General features: G+C 41.1%; 1 protein-coding gene across 1 annotated transcript in view; it reads right to left on the reverse strand.

Moving 5' to 3' along the window:
- Positions 1 to 9,237: 9,237 nt before the first annotated feature.
- The window catches only part of LOC122798924 (zinc finger protein 81-like), a 117,601-nt gene continuing 104,792 nt past the window's right edge, over positions 9,238 to 22,046 (reverse strand). The window contains exon 3 of the mRNA XM_044068014.1: positions 9,238 to 9,506. Coding sequence (XP_043923949.1) covers positions 9,241 to 9,506 — 266 coding nt within the window. The 3' untranslated portion in view covers positions 9,238 to 9,240. The remainder of the gene's footprint in view (positions 9,507 to 22,046) is intronic.

Consider the following 22,046-nt stretch of genomic DNA (forward strand, 5'->3'; position numbering starts at 1 on the left):
TGTTACAAAATAACTGTTAGCAGATTGTAATTCTTTAAGTAAAGTGCAGGAGATCAAACATGATTCGAATATGTGTGTATGCATGCACCTTTTTAAAGGTAGGCAAGTATAAATATGCTAGCAAATGCTATACAATAATTGTCAGCAGTTTTTAACTTGCAACGAACTTAAAACAATGTATGAATTAATTAATAGAGTCATGTGATTCAGCAGGAAGTTATATATAGAGGAATACTAGAAGAAAACAGTTTGTCTGAGGAAGTCTTCACATTCAGAAGACGAAAAGCGCTTAATGTTATACATTTATTTGTTTTTACTTGTTTTACTAGTTGGATTCGCTTCATTTTATACATTTATTTGTTTTTACTTGTTTTACTAGTTGGATTCGCTTCATTTACAATTTACAATTTTTTAATAAATGATTATCAACATTTCACAAAGTGGAGAGCTGTTATTTTCAACTGAAGCGAAAACGAAACAGGTTAAAAAGAGGGTACTGTTCGGACTGCTTTCAGCAGCTATTATCTTACTAGTACAGTTTGAACTTTTTTCTTAGTTATTGTTAATGTTTGACATACCTTATTTATGTTCTCCTTTTGGTTTAATAGTTAAAGACTACCCTCTCGTTTCTGTTACATATACCTTTTGTCGTCTAAGGAATAACTGATAACTGTTAACAATGTTTAATTAGACATGTACTTCTCTCTCTTATTGTAACCTTATGTAAACTTATATTTTGTATGGAACCTTTCTCCCTGGGTGTCTGCTGAAAAGGGGTCTCATACATAGGTTCATAGGTTGGTACAAGGCTATCGGCCCTAGGGCCTATACAAGCCTAGCCATAACAATTCCCTGGATATTTCTTCCCACAATATTTACTTCCCTGGACCTCTGTCTAGCAGGGCAACTGACATGATCCCTGGGGTGAATTTCCTATCTCCCATCCAATCGTCAAGGGTCCTTTTGAAGAGGTCCAAGGAGGCACTCTGCTTGACATGTATGGGCAGTCTATTCCAGAGTGTGGGGAGTCTTTGGGTCAGGAACCTATCCTTCCAGCATGCTTTGTTAATGTGTTGACAAGATTTAGATCCCTGGAGCATGTGGCTCTGAGGGATTGGGATTTCTTTAAGTGGAGCATGTCCAACAGCTCAGAGTTTGACATGGCCTTGTGTGTTAAGCAGAGATCGTCTCTGAGTAGACTATATGCCACAGAGTATAGCTGATGTTTTTTAGACAGTCAGCATATGGCATCTGCTTTAGGCGTGTGATTCTTTTAGTGAGGTATTTCTGTGGCCTTTCCAGCTGTTGCAGATGTCTTGTGAGGTACATACCAATAGTCATCTATCTCAATAAACAAATGCACTGTTAACTCGGAATCCTATATGACACCAAATGTACAGGCACAAAGATTCCTGGATTTTGTAAATACATACTCCCTGGACCAAATTGCCAATTATCTTTTGCTATAAAATTGTAATCTAGTTTTTTTACTAGTTTCCCCTTATCTAACCACTACTTAAACATATCAAAATAAATTATTTTTCTGAGAAGACTAGATCTGTAAGTTTCTATTGCTTTAAATACTTTGATGGTTTCTTCCAAAAGACCCTCTCCTGTTTCTCACTGCACAAGTTCTTTCCCTCCTTTGTATACACATTTTCCACAATATTGCAGTTAGCATCTTGTTTCATTTATTGCCTAGCTTGCTCTTTTCATCTTCAATCCAAATGTTAATTCTATTTTCTGTCACTGCATGCATAGATTAAATAGGTTCATAGATTAATATTAGGCTAACTACCCTTGCGAGCAATTTTAAGCCTAGACAATTATCCCTTGTGAGACTCAAACCCTGCACCTTGTATTTGTAAGGCAAACACCTGAACCATTAGGCCACCCTCCCAGCAGAAAGCTGATCCTTAATTTCTTCACTAAATACAAACTCCTCATTCCTTTGAAAAATGGAAAGATGTTCGTATGTCTCTTCTTCACCCATTAATCCTTTCAGCAGGCAAATCCTCTCTTCTTAGATCATGCAGTTCCCTGGCAGGTAACCTTCTATGGACTGAGCAGCACCCTGAATTCCATTTCACTTTTGTCTTCTGTCTTTAAGGGCTCTCTTGCACTTGTAAGACATAAGTTTGTAATGCCTCTGCTTTCTACCCCACTGTCCCTTTTCTAAACTCAGATATACTTTTTCTAATCCTAAATATATTTAAATTTTCATATTTCCTACTTATTCCACTCCACTTTTTGTCCGCAACTTTCCCAGCAATCCTTTGTCCAGTATTGGCATTTCTCTTTCCTAAGACTCATATTTAGTAGCTTATATAAAATGAGTGAATCACATCTGGCCATCCCTCAACCTCCTTTCTATACAATACACCCTTTTTGTAAAGTTTAGTCTGGAGTCATATTAAACAGCATCTGTCAGTCAAAGCATTGGATTAAGGCTACAAGTTGTTAATGTGCTGCTTTCTGTAGTCCAGAGTTTGAGTCCCTCATCCTCCATTTGCTGACTGTGTGACTGTGAACAAGTCACTTAACTAAATAGTAGTCTGGGGCTTACCAGGCTTGGCATCCACGGGACAACTGAGGAGCCCGGCCTAAATTCCCAGTTGCCTATACAAGCACTCTGTGGCTAAGTGACTTATTCACCATCACACAATAAGCAAATGAGGACTGAAGGAGTCAGAGCCAGTACAGCAGGAACTGCAGCTCACATTCTTAACTTCTGTCCCATCTGCTAGACTACAATGTTACAATGTAGAGCTCACAGGATTTTAACTCCTGCCTACCTTACTCACAGTTTCTTGGCGTACATAATAATGAACAGCACCAAAGAGCCCTTAGACACTATCTCTACTGCTTCTTTTAAAAGTAAGTCTTCACAAAAGGAGTTGCACCACATGCCTTTGGTCTTTTGTTAGTGAAACATATCCTGGAAATTTGTTCTTGACAGGAACTGTGCACTGTATCACAGATAATCTATAGAACCCATTTGTATCCTGTCATGTCTTTCTTCTGAACTATAAATAAGGGCAGCAGACCCCTATTTTATTGTTACTGTACTCAGGAGGGTGGGTAGCTCTGGGGTACAGTTCTGGCAAAGAAAGGGGAGAGGGAGGACCATGTAGTGGCTGCAATTGCTTCCTGTCCTCACTTTATACAGAGGGTCTTCAGACTTACATTTCTTGTCTCCTGACCACTTCTGCTTTGAAAAGTCTACTTATCCTTATCACATCATGTTCTGTAGCACTGCTCAACCCCAGCCTTCAGTACCACAACATGTTCTGTAGCACTGCTCAACCCCAGCCTTCAGTACCACAACATGTTCTGTAGCACTGCTCAACCCCAGCCTTCAGTACCACAACATGTTCTGTAGCACTGCTCACCCCCAGCCATCAGTTACCATATGATATTCTACAGATGTTCTGCAGCACTGCTCAACCCCAGCCTTCAGTACCACAACATGTTCTGTAGCACTGCTCACCCCTGGCCTTCAGTACCGCAACATGTTCTGTTCTTCAGTACTGCTCAACCCCAGCCTTCAGTACCACAACATGTTCTGTAGAACTGCTCAACCCCTGCTTTCAGTACCACAACATGTTCTGTAGCACTGCTCACACCTGGTCTTCAGTACCACAACATGTTCTGTAGCACTGCTCACCCCAGCCTTCAGTACCACAACATGTTCTGTAGCACTGCTCAACCCCAGCCTTCAGTACCACAACATGTTCTGTAGCACTGCTCAACCCCAGCCTTCAGTACCACAACATGTTCTGTAGCACTGCTCAACCCCTGCTTTCAGTACCACAACATGTTCTGTAGCACTGCTCACCCCTAGCCTTCAGTACCACAACATGTTCTGTAGCACTGCTCAACCTCAGCCTTCAGTACCACAACATGTTCTGAGCCTTCAGTACTACACCATGTTATGCAGTACTGCTCACCCTAGCCTTCAGTACCACACTTCAGTACCACAACATGTTCTGTAGCACTGCTCACCCCTAGCCTTCAGTACCACAACATGTTCTGTAGCTCTGCTCAACCCCAGCCTTCAGTACCACAACATGTTCTGTAGCACTGCTCAACCCCAGCCTTCAGTACCACAACATGTTCATGTTCTGTAGCACTGCTCAACCCCAGCCTTCAGTACCACAACATGTTCTGTAGCACTGCTCAACCCCTGCTTTCAGTACCACAACATGTTCTGTAGCACTGCTCAACCCCTGCTTTCAGTACCACAACATGTTCTGTAGCACTGCTCACCCCCAGCCTTCAGTACCACACCATGTTCTGTAGCACTGCTCACCCCCAGCCTTCAGTACCACACCATGTTCTGTAGCACTGCTCACCCCCAGCCTTCAGTACCACAACATGTTCTGTAGCACTGCTCACCCCCAGCCTTCAGTACCACAACATGTTCTGTAGCACTGCTCAACCCCAGCCTTCAGTACCACAACATGTTCTGTAGCACTGCTCACCCCCAGCTTTCAGTACCACAACATGTTCTGTAGCACTGCTCACCCCCAGCTTTCAGTACCACATCATGTTCTGTAGCACTGCTCAACCCCTGCTTTCAGTACCACATCATGTTCTGTAGCACTGCTCACCCCCAGCTTTCAGTACCACATCATGTTCTGTAGCACTGCTCAACCCCTGCTTTCAGTACCACATCATGTTCTGTAGCACTGCTCACCCCCAGCCTTCAGTACCACACCATGTTCTGTAGCACTACTCAACCCGAGCCTTCAGTACCACAACATGTTCTGTAGCACTGCTCAACCCCTGCTTTCAGTACCACATCATGTTCTGTAGCACTGCTCACCCCCAGCCTTCAGTACCACACCATGTTCTGTAGCACTACTCAACCCGAGCCTTCAGTACCACAACATGTTCTGTAGCACTGCTCAACCCCAGCTTTCAGTACCACATCATGTTCTATAGCACTGCTCACCCCCAGCCTTCAGTACCACAACATGTTCTGTAGCACTGCTCAACCCCAGCTTTCAGTACCACATCATGTTCTATAGCACTGCTCACCCCCAGCCTTCAGTACCACACCATGTTCTGTAGCACTACTCAACCCGAGCCTTCAGTATCACACCATGTTCTGCAGTACTGCTCACTCCCAGCCATCAGTAGCATGCCATGTTCTGTAGTACTGATCACCCCCAGCCTTCAGTACTACACCATGTTCTGCAGCATTGCTCACCCCCCCAGGCCTCAATACCACAGTATATTCTGCAGTACTGCTCACCTCCAGCCTTCAGTATCACACCATGTTCTGCAGTACAGTTCACCCACAGCCCTCAGTACCACACCATCTTGTGTAGTACTACTTACCCCCCCCAGCCTTCAATACCACACCATGTTCTATAGTACTACTCACCCGAAGCCTTCAGTACCATATGATATTCTACAGAACTGTTCACCCCCAACCTTCAGTATCACACCTTGTTCTGCAGTACTGCTCACCCCCAGCCTTCAGTACCACACCATGTTCTGTAGTACTGCTCACCCCTGGCCTTCAGTACCGCACCATGTTCTGAAGTACTGCTCACACGCTGCCTTCAGTACCACACGTGTTCTTCAGTACTGCTCACCATCAGCCTTCAGTACCACACCATGTACATAGTACTGCTTGCCCACAGCCTTCAGTATTGCACTATGTTCTGCAGTACTGCTCACCATCAGCCTTCAGTACCACCCTATGTTCTGTAGTACTGCTCACCCTCCAGCCTTCAGTACCACACCATGTTCTGCAGTACTGCTCACACCTGGTCTTCAGTACCACACCATGTTCTGCAGTACTGCTCACCCCCAGCCTTCAGTACGACACCATGTTCTGTAGTACTGCTCACCCCCAGCCTTCAGTACCACACCATGTTCTGTAGTACTGCTCACCCCCAGCCTTCAGTACCACACCATGTTCTGTAGTACTGCTCACCCCCAAAGTTCAGTACCACACTATGTTCTGCAGTACTGCTCACCTCCAGCCTTCAGTACCACACCATGTTCATAGGTTCATAGGTAGGTAATAGGCTATCGGCCCAAGGGCCTATGCAAGCCTAGCCAACAAGGTTCCCTGGCTTACGCCACCCAAGATAGTTATTTTCCTGTGCCACTGATGAGCAGAGACACAGAAGTGATCCCCGGGGTGTATTTCCTATTTCCCATCCACTCATCAAGATTTTTCTTGAAGAGTGCTAATGAAGACCTTTGCTTGACATAGATGGGTAGCCTGTTCCAGAGTATGGGAAGTCTCCGGGATAGGAATCTAATCCCTCCATTCCACATGTTCCTCAATTCTGCTCTCTCACAGCCTTCAGTACCACACCATGTTCTGTAGTACTACTCACCCCCACCTTCAGTACCACACCATGTTCTGATGTTCTGTAGTACTTTTCACCCCTAGCCTTCAGTACCACACCATGTTCTGTAATACTGCCCACCCCCAGCCTTCAGTACCACACCATGTTCTGCAGTACTGCTCACTCACAGCCTTCAGTTTCATATTATGTGCTGCAGTACTGCTCACCCCAACCCTTCAGTACCTCACCATGTTCTGTAGTACTGCTCACCCTCAGCCTTCAGTACCACACCATGTTCTGCAGTACTGGTCACCCCTAGCCTTCAGTACTACACCATGTTATGCAGTACTGCTCACCCTCGGCCTTCAGTACCACACCATGTTCTGCATTACTGCTCACTCCTAGCCTTCAGTACCACACCATGGTCTGTAGTACTGCCCACCCCCAACCTTCAGTACCACACCATGTTCTGCAGTACTCCTGACTCACAGCCTTCAGTACCACACCATGTTCTGCAGTACTGCTCACCCCCTGCCTTCAGTATCACACCATGTTCTGTAGTACTGCTCACCCCAGCCATCACTATCACACCATGTTCTGTAGTACTGCTTACTCCCAGCTTTCAGTATCACACCATGCTCTGCAGTACTGCTTACATGCTGCCTTCAGTACCGCCCTATGTTCTGCAATACTGCACACCCCCAGCCTTCAATACCACACCATGTTCTGTAGTACTGCTCACCCCTAGCCTTCCGTGCCACACTATGTTCTCTAGTACTGCCCAGCACCAGCCTTCAGTACTACACCATGTTCTGCAGTACTGGTCACCCCTAGCCATCAGTACCACACCATGTTCTGCAGTACTGCTCACCCTCAGCCTTCAGTACCACACCATGTTCTGCAGTACTGCTCACCCCTAGCCTTCAGTACCACACCATGTTCTGTAGAACTGCCCACCCTCAGCCTTCAGTACCACACCATGTTCTGCAGGACTGCTCACTCACAGCCTTCAGTACCACACCATGTTCTGTAGTACTGCCCACCCCCAGCCTTCAGTAACACACCATGTTCTGTAGTACTGCACACACTCAGCCTTCAGTACCACACCATATTTTGTAGTACTGCTCACCCCCAGCCTTCAGTACCACACCATGTTCTGCAGTACTGCTCACTCACAGCCTTCAGTACCACACCATGTTCTGTAGTACTGCCCACCCCCAGCCTTCAGTAACACACCATGTTCTGTAGTACTGCACACACACTCAGCCTTCAGTACCACACCATATTTTGTAGTACTGCTCACCCCCTGTCTTCAGTACCACACCATATTCTATAGTTCTGCTCACTCACAGCCTTCAGTACCACGCTATGTTCTGTAGTACTGCTCACCCCCAACCTTCAGTACCACACCATGTTCTGTAGTACTGCTCATCCCCCAGCCTTCAGTACCAGACCATGTTCTGTAGTACTGCTCACCTCCAGCCTTCAGTACCACACCATAATCTGTAGTACTGCTCATGCCCAGCCTTCAGTATCATACCATGTTCTGTAGTACTGCTCACCCCCAGCCTTCTGTACCATACCATGTTCTGTAGTACTGCTCACCCCAAGCCTTCAGTACTACACCATTTTCTGTAGTACTGCTTACCCCCAGCTTTCAGCACCACTCCATTTTGGCAGTACTGTTCACCCCCCCCCGCATTCAATACCACACCATGTTCTGCAGCACTGGTCACCCTCTGCCTTCAGTACTACACCATGTTTTGTAGTGCTGTTCAGTCTCAGCCTTCAGTGCCACACCATGTTCTGTAGTACTGCTCACCCCAACCCTTCAGTACCACACCATGTTCTGTAGTACTGCTTACCCCCAGCCTCCGGTACCACACTATGTTCTGCAGCACTAATCACCCTCTGCCTTTAGTACTACACCATGTTCTGCAGTACTGCTCTCCCCCAGCCTTCAGTACCACACCATGTTCTGTAATACTGCTCACCCCAGCCTTCAGTACCACACCATGTTCTGTAGTACTGCTCACCCCCAGCCTTCAGTACCATGCCATGTTCTGTAGTACTGCTCACCCCAGCCTTCAGTACCTCACCATGTTCTGTAGTACTGCTCACCCCCAGCCTTTAGTACCTCACCATGTTCTGTAGTACTGCTCACCCCCAGCCTTCAGTACCACACCATGTTCTGTAATACTGCTCACCCCAGCCTTCAGTACCACGCCATGTTCTGTAGTACTGCTCACCCCCAGCCTTCAGTACCACATCATGTTTTGTAGTACTGCTCACTCCTAGCCTTCAGTTGCACACCATGTTTTGTAGTACTGCTCACTCCCAGCCTTCAGTACAACACCATGCTCTGCAGTACTGTTACCCCAGCCTTCAGTACCACACCATTTTCTGCAGTACTGCTCACCCTCATCCTTCAGTACCAGACTATGCTCTGTAGGACAGATCACTGCCAGTCTTTAGTTTCACATAATGTTTTCCAGTACTGCTCACCCTCATCCTTCAGTACCAGACTATGCTCTGTAGGACAGATCACTGCCAGTCTTTAGTTTCACATAATGTTTTCCAGTACTGCTCACCCTCATCCTTCAGTACCAGACTATGCTCTGTAGGACAGATCACTGCCAGTCTTTAGTTTCACATAATGTTTTCCAGTACTGTTCCGCCTCAGCCGCTAATATCAAGCCATGTCCGTCAGCGTTTTGAATTACTGTGCTCTTTTTACTGGACGTTACATCATTCTCTTGCTGCTCACCCCTCTACAGATGTCAAGACTGCTTCAGCAGCTATTTCTTCTCATACTTCTAATTTTAGAAAGAGCATTTTCAAAATAGGATTACAAAAAATACACATAGCAAACTATCTTTAGTTGGCAGAATCACTGTATTTAAGAAACATTCCTTACCGCTCTTGTTTAAAGCAACTGAATCAAGATGTGCTTTATGCAGGTTTTTGTTAACTGGTTTAATGACTTTGTATGTCCTCCTTCTAACTTCTTAACTTTCTGTTTGTCACAAGTGGGAGAACTCCAGAGGTAAGGATTAAGCAGATACTTACTGTCATGAATGCCATCAGAAATCACCATTTTCTGTACCACCCCACCTCCTACTGTATCACCAGCTGGAAAAGCCTCGTCTTTCTCAATAAGTAAACAAAGCTGCTCCACTGGTATTTTGTACCCTGCAAACAAAATCAGTAAAATGGTTAGTCAGACCAACAGAGCCTACTAAGAACATTTCAACTGTATTTACAGTTGATGACTAACAATAAAATCTTCAGAAAACAGCAATGTTTTATAAAGAAACATAGATTAACTCTTGATCTCTCTAACAAAATGTCTGCCATCCATCTTTCAGTTTCTCTGTGTTTTGGTTTCACACAGAGATAAGTACACAATATCTGTTAAATTCCTTTCACATTCTTCTTCTTTTTCCCTCCTCTCTACTTCATTCATTCCAGTCATCCCAGTGTCCCATCCATAATCAGATCTACATGCTTCATTCATTCCAGTCATCCCAGTGTCCCATCCATAATCAGATCTACATGCTTCATTCATTCCAGTCATCCCAGTGTCCCAGCCATAATCAGATCTACATGCTTCATGTATTCCAGTCATCCAAGTGTCCCATCCATAATCAGATGTACATGCTTCATTCATTCCAGTCATCCCAGTGTCCCATCCATAATCAGATCTACATGCTTCATGTATTCCAGTCATCCAAGTGTCCCATCCATAATCAGATCTACATGCTTCATTTGTTCCAGTCATCCCAGTGTCCCATCCATAATCAGATCTACATGCTTCATTTATTCCAGTCATCCCAGTGTCCCATCCATAATCAAATTTACATGCTTCATTCATTCCAGTCATCCCAGTGCCCCATTCATCATCAGATCTACTTGCTTCATTCATTCTACTCATCCCACTGCCCTGTCCATCATTGGATCTTCCTGCTCCTCCTCCTTCTTCCCCAGGACGTCTCCAAATAAATTGGGCCTGAGATAGATCTTTAGGGCATCCTAGGACTGGTGCTGTCAATTGGTACTGCTGCTACTGGGGCTGTTTAATATGAACTACCCTTACATCCCTGCTCTCTTTCCTGCATTCACTGACAATTTCTCATGGTTACTTCCCTCCATTGACCACATATCCACTCAGGACGGGTCTTCAATGACTGCCCTATTCTCGGATAGGCATGCCATTTCTCGCTGCCTGCACCTCAGATGCCTGAGCTAATAATTGAACCCTGGTAACTAACCCAGCAATTCTCTATAGCTACTTTTTGTGCATCAGGAGAAGGCTCCTACATGTAACTGACCTAGCAATTCTCTTTATCCACTTTTGGTGCACCAGGAGATGGCTCCTACGTGTAACTGACCTAACAATTCTCTTTATCCACTTTTTGTGCACCAGGAGAAGGCTCCTACGTGTAACTGACCTAACAATTCTCTTTATCCACTTTTTGTGCACCAGGAGAAGGCTCTTACATGTAACTCACCTAGCAATTCTCTTTATCCACTTTTTGTGCACCAGGAGATGGCTCCTACATGTAACTGACCTAGCAATTCTGTTTATCCACTTTCTGAGCACCAGAAAAATTCTCCTGTGTGTAACTCACCTAACAGTTTTCTTTACCCACTTTCTGTGCACCAGGAGAAGGTTCCTATGTGTAACTGACCTAGCAATTCTATTTATCTACATTCTGTGCACCAGAAGAAGGCTCCTATTTGTCACTGACATAGCAATTCCCTTTATCCACTTTTTGTGCCCCAGGAGAAGGCTCCTATGTGCAAATGACCTAGCAGTTCTCTTTATCCACTTTTTATGCACCAGGAGAAGGCTCCTGTTTGAAACTGGCCTAACAATTCTCTTTATCCACATTTTGTGTCCCAGGAGAAGGCTCCTATGTGTAACTGCCCTAGCAATTCTCTTTATCCAGTTTTTCTGGACCAAGACAGGAGAAGGCTACTATGTGTAACTAATGTAGCAATTCACTTTATCCACTTTTTGTGCACAAGGAGAAATCTCCAATATGTAACTGACCTAGCAATTCTATTTATCCACTTTTTGTGCACCAAGGGAAATCTCCTACATGTAACTGACCTAGCATTTTTTTATCCACTTTTTGTGCACTGGGAGAAGGTTCCTATGTGTAACTGACCTAGCAATTCTATTTATCCACTTTTTGTACACCAAGAGAAAGCTCCTACATGTAACTGACCTAGCAATTCTATTTATCCATTTTTTGTGCATTAGGAGAAGGCTCTTATGTTTAACTACACCTCTCAACTGCACACATTTTCACAGAATGTCCAAATTTTTGCTATTTTTGGTCCATTTTTTATAAATTGTAGTTTTTTGACAAATTACTGGAAAATCATTAGAAATTAAATAAGAATGTAATGACAGACTTTTGAGTTTCAGACTTTATACCCTTCAGACAATTCATGCTAATTAATGCAAAACCTGTTGTTTTATCAACTTTCTAAGTTTGTATGTGCAATATTTAAAAAGTGTCCCTATTTTTGGGTCTTTGTCCCACTTTTATTTATAGCTTTGTTCAGATTTCTTGCAATAAGAGGTTAAGAGGTATGTGTGTAATTGACCTAGAAATTCTCTTTATCCACAATTCTCTTTATCCACTTGCACCTATTAGATGCATTTCTCAACTTTCTCCTATTATAAAAACTTTTTTCAGTGGTAAAGTTATTTGATGGTTTTCTCAACTTTCTCCAGTTGTTTGTATCTCTAAGCTTGTCCTACCAGTTCTGTTTCTCAGCCATTTTAAGGAGATAATTACCATTTTTTCAACACATATCCTCTTGCAACCACCTCTGTTATTTGAGTAGATAATTTTTCTTCTGGAGGTTTTAAGAAAAACATGACTTGATACTTGCAGATAGCAAATATAGGATTTCTTCATGAATCATATTCACAAGTTTCTCATCTTTTAATGGTTGTTACAAGTTATACGAGATAGTACATAAGCATTCCAGTAGATTAGATGGTGCCTAGTACTCAAAGCATTTACAAATGTTTATGATTTTATTGCCTAATCAAAGCTATGGCACACTAATGACAGAATGGAGATACTTAAATCCATCCATCCAACCACAACCCTTTTTTCACATTTTGCACATGGAGTCGGGGTGTCATTTCAACAGTGACAATTATCTACAGCCAAGGTTTATGGTAAAAGGTGGCTACCCTGTCACAGTAGTTCTTCCACACCACACACTCATATCCATGGCCAATTTAGAGCATCCATTCCACCTACTGCATGTCTTTGGAATGTGGGAGGAAACTGGAGCACCCGGAGGAAACCCATGTGAACACAGGGAAGATACTTAATATTTTATTCTGAAAATATTGACATTGACTAAAGAACTTTCAGTGGTCCAGAAAATAGCAAAAACTCAACACTTAAATTTCCATACTGTCCTTGACACTTCCTTGCATCTTCATTTGTCATGTTTCTCTCTCTCTCTCTCTCCCTCACTCTCTCACACTCTCTCTCTCTCACTCTCTCACACTCTCTCTGTTACCTGAGAATTATATCAGTATAACATTTAGAAGACACAATATTTTCAATGAAAGAGATTTAACGCAAAGATGTGAAGTCTTAACTAATCATGAAATGTGTGATGCTGTTTTAAATCCCCACTTAAAGAAAAATAAATTTTTAAAGGACTGCAACTATACTATTCCATTGAACACTGTTTCTTAGAAAATGTGTATAACAGTGCAATGCCTATGAGCTGTGTACGGCATTATATGAACAGCCATATGGGAATAAACTAAAAGATCCAGTCGATATCTACTAGACAACGTAAAAATGCCCTTCACAAATATGACTTCTTAGTGAGTGACTTACAATAAATGACTTTTCAACAGGTATGATCTAGCATTTAAGCGCTGTACTTTCTCTGTATGCTCAGATATCCTTTTCGTATCAATATCCAGTCCATAATTTGAATTACTGTGCTACTTCATGATTATTCCAGAATAAAATATCAAATTAAATATGCATATTGCCACTCCAGTGGCATATGTGGCTACAGCCCTGACTACTGCTCAGGCAACCTGGGTTTAATTAGCTTGTCAGGGAACTGATGGAGTGGCAGGCAGTGATGAATGTGTCCATCTTGGGGGAGGGCATTTGTCAATGGTACTCCCTAAGGGGAGATGTGGCCCAAAGAGGGAGTTGGCCTCAAACATAGTTGACAAGTGCAGGAGTGGAGGGGAGTGGGTAGGACATAAAAAAATCCCCACAAGGAGAGTGTGGATGACTGAGACCCCCAGGATTTCCTTAGGATCCATGACTGGCTCCAGCAGATATGGAGTAAGTCTGGGGGTCTAGCAGCAGCTGGTAGACCCAGTGTGGCTGTGGGGCACTGGGTAGCAGTGCCCTGAGGATGATGTGGGGGGGTAGGGAACAAAAAAATGAAATATATATATTTGTGTTTGATTGAGTTCATAATTAAAACAAAGCATTAAGAATTTTAACTCTCTCAAAGATAACATACCTTTCTCACGTCAGTTCATTTTCTAAAACACTTCACCTGGTCAATGTCATGGTGGCAGTAAGATGAGAATGGAGAAACAGACTTTTCTGTCCCCAGCAACATATTTTGGCTCATCTTATGGGGTCTTCAGGTATTCACAGGCAAGGTGAGAGTTATAACCTCTTAAAAATGTCCTGCATGAGTCACTGGGCCTCCTTCTAGTAAACATTGCCTTGTTCATCTCCCATGAGAGGTACCCATAGGACATCAAAACAAGGCGCCCAAACTATCTTAACTTAGGATCCATGACTGGCTCCAGCAGATATGGAGCAAGTCTGGGGGTCTATTCCTAAGTAAATGCACAGTTAAAGTTCATTAAATCAGTACTGCTTTACTCTTTGATGTTTTCAATATATGCGCTTCTATGCACCAGAACTGTACCCATAACTACCTCCTTTTGTAATTTATATATGGTTACCTGTATTGGCAGTATATGTAAGTATGCTTGGAAATTATTTTTCATTAACCCTGATCCTACTACTACTGCTGGAACTATCTGGGTGCCCAAGTGTACAATGCTCTATTTTTGCTTATACTTCCAGGTTACTTATGACTTCCAAACATGGAGAAGCATTAGCTATATTCTTAGATGCTCCCATGTTCCCAAGATCCCCAATCAATCCTGGAAGCTGAGCCAAGCTACATTGTGAAGAAACTGGTATCCTTGCTCTCATCTTAACAGTAACTACCCAAAGCCAATGTCATATGTGAGGATGGAAACCTAGACTAAGCTGTAAATAAAGAGCTTCTTTCTGTGATTCATCTCTAACGTCACATCACTAATGTAGCCCCCCACCTGTCAGTCACCTGGTCCCTACTCCTCCTACTGGGGAACAAACCCCAAGATATTCAAGCATCTCCATTTAAGAATTGCTAAGGAGTAATCTACTCCTGTCTGATACATCATCATGACCTCTGATTTGTGAGGGATGAAATTACTTCCATTTTAATTATCCTGTCCTGTCCACCACTTGAGGCATGGCACATGACCTTCAACCATAGTCTTGAGGTATGCCGCATGACCTTCAACCCATAGCCTTGAGGCACTGTGCATGACTTTCATCCATAACCTTGAGGCGTTGTGCATGACCTTCATCCATAGCCTTGAAGCATGACACATGGCCTTCAACCATAGCCATGAGGCATTGCGCATGACCTTCAAATCATAGCTGTGAAGCTTGGCACATGACCTTCATCCATAACCTTGAAGCATGGCACATGACCTTCATCCATAACCTTGAGACATGGCACGTGATCTTCACCCCTAGCCATGAGGCATGGCACATGACTTTCAATCATAGCCTTGAGACATTGTGCATGACCTTCATCCATAGCCATGAGGCATTGTGCATGACCTTCATCCATAACCATGAAAAATGGCACATGGCCTTCAACCATAGCCTTAAGGCATTGTGCATGACCTTCAACCATAGCCTTGAAGCATGGCACATAACCTTCATCCATAACCTTGAAGCATGGCACATGACCTTCATCCATAACCTTGAGGCATTGTGCATGACCTTCATCCATAGTCTTGAAGCATGGCATATGACCTTCATCCATAACCTTGAGGCATGGCACATGACCTTCATCCATAACCTTGAGGCATGGCACATGACCTTCATCCATAACCTTGAGGCATGGCACATGACCTTCATCTATAGCCTTGGGGGGGGTGGAACCACACAATAACTCAATACAGTTTTTTCAAGCTAAACTTAATGTGGAATGCTACATGGGTCACCAAGGTATCTGGTCACTACTCCAAGACCTGAGTCCCATAATAGCTCATACTTAGAATGCAAATACTTCCACTATGAGGAAGTAACAATCACAGGAAGGAACCTTATAGATAAAATGCATTATTTTATGACAATATCCTACTTATGTTACTGATTCTTAGGATGACCAATCACGTGGAAATATATTTACATATCTGTACCTTTTGATTTGTAGTCTTTTAACCTAGCAAATGTTAAATGCAATTTATTTGGCAGTTAGAACAGAGAATTAAGGCTATGAGTAATTAATAAACTGCTTCCTCCTGCCTCCATTTGTCTACTGTGGCACTTTGAGCAGGTCAATTAAACTGACTATGTTGCTGTGTTGAGTATGAAAAAAGTCCAAATGTTGCAACAGTCTACAAAAAATAAATTAAAAACAAATATTTATCTTTTCAGTGGGTGTATGAACAAAGCAATAATTACTTGTATTATAAAATAAAATAATAATTTTACATCTTACAAGAAATACAGTTTCTTTGGATTAATTATTTAAGCTTCCTGAAATCCTCGTCTCTTAATTTTATAACTTATAAAAGCGGAAATATTATGCCAGGACAGCTTATTTGATAGCATATTTAATTCTAATTACTACTTGCAGTTTGCAACTTAGATGATTTCAGATGTTTCAGAATTAACCCTGCAAATAAAACAGTTAAATCTAATATTACGTGATTTTTTTATAACATACTTTTCTAAATAATAACTGCAAATCGCCTGATGGGTTCATTCCAGATATGACACTATGTTACCTTACAACATGATATATTATTTTGACTTAACATTTGACAAGCCTTTTTTACCAACATTCAGTAAGAGCAATAACAAAATGAAAATGCATTTTTATAAATAGCTTTTATTTTAATATGAGTCCTACTTGTGAACACAAATATTTACAATTATGACAAGTGTCAGAGCATTAATGTATTCATTTTAATAATTTGTAGAATCAATTGGCAGTATAACTAAGCTTTTGTATGAAATCTGTCAATAAATATATTTTTTATATATCACAATATCTTGAATTATAAAAGGGACAGTCTACTTTCTGCATATCATAATTAATATCTCTACATTTTATGGATCATTTTTGGCCACCATTGAATAAAATACAATTCTACCAAGATCATTTATTTTAAATAATTATTCAATTTTTCATTTATACTTCTCATCATGAATTAAACATTTTACAGATTATACTGAGGAATTCAACAGCTGAACAGGAAACATGATTAGTACGACAGTTAGTTAATCAACCTGTCAATGAGAATCTACAAATTGCAGAAAGAATGGGCCTGGCATTCATAAACACAGTGCTCAGTTGTACAAGGGCTGCACACCACTGGAATGTGTACTGTGTGTGCATGTGTGAGTGTTTGTGCATGCATGTGTGACCCACCTGCAAGGCCGAAGTGTGATTCATAAAGCTGAGTAGCATTTCAATCATGTCTGCGCACAACAGGACCAACTAGCAAATCAGGGATTGGTCTGCTCATAGAGTCATCCCTGTACTTTCTTACAGCAGACATCTCCCCAAACACACACCCACGCGAATGCAGAGAGAACATGAAAACTCCGCACAGAAGGTACCCCAGCCAAGAATTGAACCAGAGAAGCTCTTGCTGTGAGGCGACAACATTAACCGCTGCACCACTGCACCACCCAATTCATTCAGTTGTGAATGCACACACATGCGCACACAGAAACAAACACACACACACACACACACACACACACACACACACACACACACACACACACACACACACACGCACGTGCATGCGATCTTGAACAGACACAGATAAGCCTTTATTTTTTTCCATTTCTGTTTTTCACACATGAACTTATTCAAACAAAATTAAAAATGCCAGTTAAGTTACTATCAATTAATATAAACTAGCTAAGTATTACTGTTAAGAACTACCATGTTTGATAAGTGTATTATTGACTAAAGTAATTTTAATTCCACTTGGGTTATAATGGATAACAATGGGTAAACTATTAACATAATTGTTTAACTTATGTAAATATAATACAACTTTTTCCACTAGAAACACATCAAAGATGATATTTGTAAATTGAATCTACAAGGTCATAAAGCAATAGTTTTTATTTCTCAACCTGAGAAAAAGGGAGTGTAGTTATGCAGTTCGAAAATATAAACAAATGCCAAGAGTTACAGAGATTAAATATGATTTGATTGCTTTACTAACAGCAGCGAAAACAAAATTCCAAAACCAAATGTTGACATTTGCCAGTATACACTGGATAACCATGAACAAGATTATCGGATCCCTATTAAGTATGATTTAATACTTCAAACAAGTGTACTTGACAATATTAGGAGATTAAAACTGTCTAAGAAGTAGACAATATTCAGGGGTTTAAAAATGCTTACTGCTTCAAAAGTGATTAAATAACTGTTTTAACCAATTACATTTAAAATATACTAATAATCAGTCAGCCCACTAGTGTAGAGGGAGGGTGTCATCTGTTCCACTGATGACCTCAGTGTGGGAATCTATCTGTGCCACTGATGACCTCAGTGTGGGAATCCATCTGTGCCACTGATGACCTTAGTGTGGGAATCCATCTGTGCCACTGATGACCTCAGTGTGGGAATCCATCGGTGTCACTGATGACCTCAGTGTGGGAATCCATCTGTGTCACTGATTACCTCAGTGTGGGAATCCATCTGTGTCACTGATGACCTCAGTGTGAAAATTCACCTTTGTCACTGATGACCTCAGTGTGGGAATCCATCTGTGGCACTGATGACCTCAGTGTGGGAATTCATCTGTGTCACTGATGACCTCAGTGTGGGAATCCATCTGAGCCACTGATTACCTCAGTGTGGGAATCCATCTGTGCCACTGATGACCTCAGTGTGGGAATCCATCTGTGCCACTGATGACCTCAGTGTGGGAATCCATATGTGCCACTGATGACCTCAGTGTGGGAATCCATCTGTGTCACTGATGACCTCAGTGTGGGAATCCATCTGTGTCACTGATGACCTCAGTGTGGGAATCCATCTGTGCCACTGATTACCTCAGTGTGGGAATCCATCTGTGCCACTGATGACCTCAGTGTGGGAATTCATCTATGTCACTGATGACCTCAGTGTGGGAATCCATCTGTGTCACTGATGACCTCAGTGTGGGAATCCATCTGTGCCACTGATGACCTCAGTGTAGAAATCCATCATGCCACTGGTGACTTCAGTGCGGGAATCCATCTGTGCCACTAATGACCTCAGTGTGGGAATCATTCTGTGCCACTACAGAGCCGACAAAAGGAACAAGCTGGTATGGCTATGAGCCTGTTCTCTTATTACAGTAGGATATCTGAGGACCTAGAATCACTTATACTACCTCTATCAGATGTCAGGAAATTGCATACACCAAGTTTATTAGTTGTCAGTGAAAAAGGGGAAGGAGTGCATGTCAGCAACTAATAGATGTTAGCATGTTGAAGTTCCTGTATGTCTCTTCTGTCGGGTTAAGAATTCTGATGGTTGTTCACTGATATCTCCTGGCTTCTCACCACTTCACCTAACACAATCTTCCTGCCCTAATCCTAACCTTGTCACTACCAGGTTCGCTTCCCAAGAAGCTGGGGGGTCTACCCAGTTACTGGTTATATCCAGGATCATCAAAAAGCAGTTATGAAGGATGTGGCTGAGTGGGAAGAAGTCAAGCACTCAGTCTAATAATAAAACAAACAGCTGGAGAGGAGAAAAACAGCCAAATGTTAGTTAAAAAGTAACTTACTATGAATTACAATGGTCCTGATTAAACAACGTATGCTTATTATTCGCATTTACATATTATACAAAGTATCTTGCCAAAATATATCTTTCTAATAGGACACTTTCATAATAAGACACAGTTAAGATATATCTATGTTCTGTTTCAGCTATTTACTTTATTTACCAGGATTATCTGATAGGACATTTGCCAACCTTCAGTTGAGGCTGAAGGACACACTCCATAATTCCATTTGTTTACAAATGTTCAGGATGTGTACATAACATTTTCTTTCTTGGACTGTCTAGAGCACATGTATGAATTAAAGTACATGTACCAATCCATTTGTTTTTAAGGTAATATTTTAGGTTTGTTAAAAATAATTTCAGGTTCGGCTCCTGATTTATATCAATTGGGACTGAGTTCCTTTTCTTTGCTACATACGCAGCATATAATGAACTCACCATGACGATCATTTGACTTTTGCGTGAGATTTAAATTTTGTTTTTTGTCATCTAAGATTTCATGGTCAAATATATCTTTTGTAGCAAGTTGTTTATGGAAGGATATGTTCTGGTTTAAATAGGATATCATGTATCATGTTATTTTGTGAGCAATAGTAGTGGATTCAAATTTTCTGTTTTGTTATGGCTTTGACCTAGTATTTTAATTGTCTTATCTGAATATTGCCCAAAACTGATAAAGTGAACAGTAGTGTGGGTAGTAGATAAGTGCAAGGAATTATAAAGCTGACCAAGATTTTGGTTTGTATTGTTAACAATATTTGGTTTGTATCATTAACAATGCGACTGGTGTGATGGTCGATTTTTAAGTTTTGATCTATATTGACTGTTAATTCTTCATTTTAGGATACACATTTGATAGATGTTATTACCGAATAACTTGATTTTAAATCAATTTAGATTATCATAGATAACATGTTAGGGGAAATTATTTATTTTTTGTTTTGGCATTTGGGAGTAAATGTAATTGCACTTAGCAATTTTCAAGAGCAGCAGATGAGCTTTGTGATAGTGTGATAGTTTTTAAATGCTTCTATACTAAGTTACAAAGCATATTAATGCTGAGTCATTGCATCTACACTACCAAGATATTCATTCCATTAATGAAAATGCTGAATAGTACGACCCAGGACAGATCCTTACGGTATTCCTACTGACAGGTGTATGAAGAGTCCGGTTTGTGTGCACTGGATAAGGCAGCTTTTGAATCTATTTATAGTGGTAACATTTAATTACTTAACACTTTACTGACTGGAATAGTCTCACTAGGCCAATGACCTCTTTTCAGGGGAGACACTATGTGGCACTTATACTGACAAGGAAAAATATCATCATGCCACTGGGGAATGTCCTCTGCTTTTTTTTTTTCTTCCAAAATATGTGTACTCATTTTATAACACAATAACTTAACAATATATTAACAAGAAAAAACAAAGTAACAAATATACAATGTCCATAACAAGTAAATATATATATATATACATAGGAGAATACTTAATATTTCTCAAAGAGATACGACAATTTTGTCCAAGCAATTAAATGATGAATTGTGTTGTTAGTCCTTGCTTTTATAGTAGCAATCTCATTCTTACAAATGTATTTCACAAGATGAATAAACTCAACTTTAAAGACAGGAGTAGATTGAGATTTTCAATTTTTAGTAACAATTTTCCTTGATATAGAGAGGATAGACCATAGCAAAAATGTTTGTTTTTAGGAATGACTTCAGGAACATTGAAAAGGATAAGGGAGTCAGAAATTATGCAGTTGTCATTCCACAGAACTTTACAAAGATATTTAAAGTCTAACCAAAATGGGGAAATGATTTTGCAATTAACAACCATATTTATCCAATCAGCATCAGGGTGTCCACATCACCAGCATTTCATTTCATCTTTCTTGTACATTATTGTTAGTCTACATGGGGTGAAAAAACATCTATGTAAAAATTTCCATGTGTATACATGCCAGAACAGAGAAGATGTGGATTCCTTCACCGACTGTAAATAAAGTTTTTTATCTTTTTCTGAGAATACTTGTCTATTAACTTCACCTGAATAATTCCAAAAAGAAAAATCTGTTTTGCTAAAATCATTTCTGAGAATTTTATAAATAACAGATATATATGAAGTATTCTTGGGTGAGCTATTAATAATTGTTAAGATAAAATCCAAGATTTGTAAGTTACTTTTATTGTATGCCTCTAACGAGGGTACGAGCTTAGTATGTATAAAATCCTTACAACTTTGGATGCCCAACCAATTGCAACTTTGCAGACTATATCTGTTAATCAAATAGTCTGCAGAACTTACTTCATTAGCTGAGAGAAATTGATTCCAATATAATAAGTCTCCTTTCTTAAATTCTAACATTTTCTGGGTATCAAAAGATATCAAACATTCATTTGTGTAAGCAATGGGAAACAATTATTAATAAAGTCTTAATTAATTGATTAGAATACATACACTTTTTAAACAATATTTGGTTTATAAGAGGTATGAGAACAAGTTCTGACCTTTCACTTTTAATGTATATTTTTAAAATCCATATAAATATATTTGTATGTATTTAAGTATATGGTTCAAGCAATGTCCTATTACT

The sequence above is a fragment of the Protopterus annectens genome, chromosome 3.part1 (assembly GCF_019279795.1).
Source record: "Protopterus annectens isolate FY-2018-M chromosome 3.part1, PAN1.0, whole genome shotgun sequence".
NCBI lineage: Eukaryota > Metazoa > Chordata > Ceratodontiformes > Protopteridae > Protopterus > Protopterus annectens.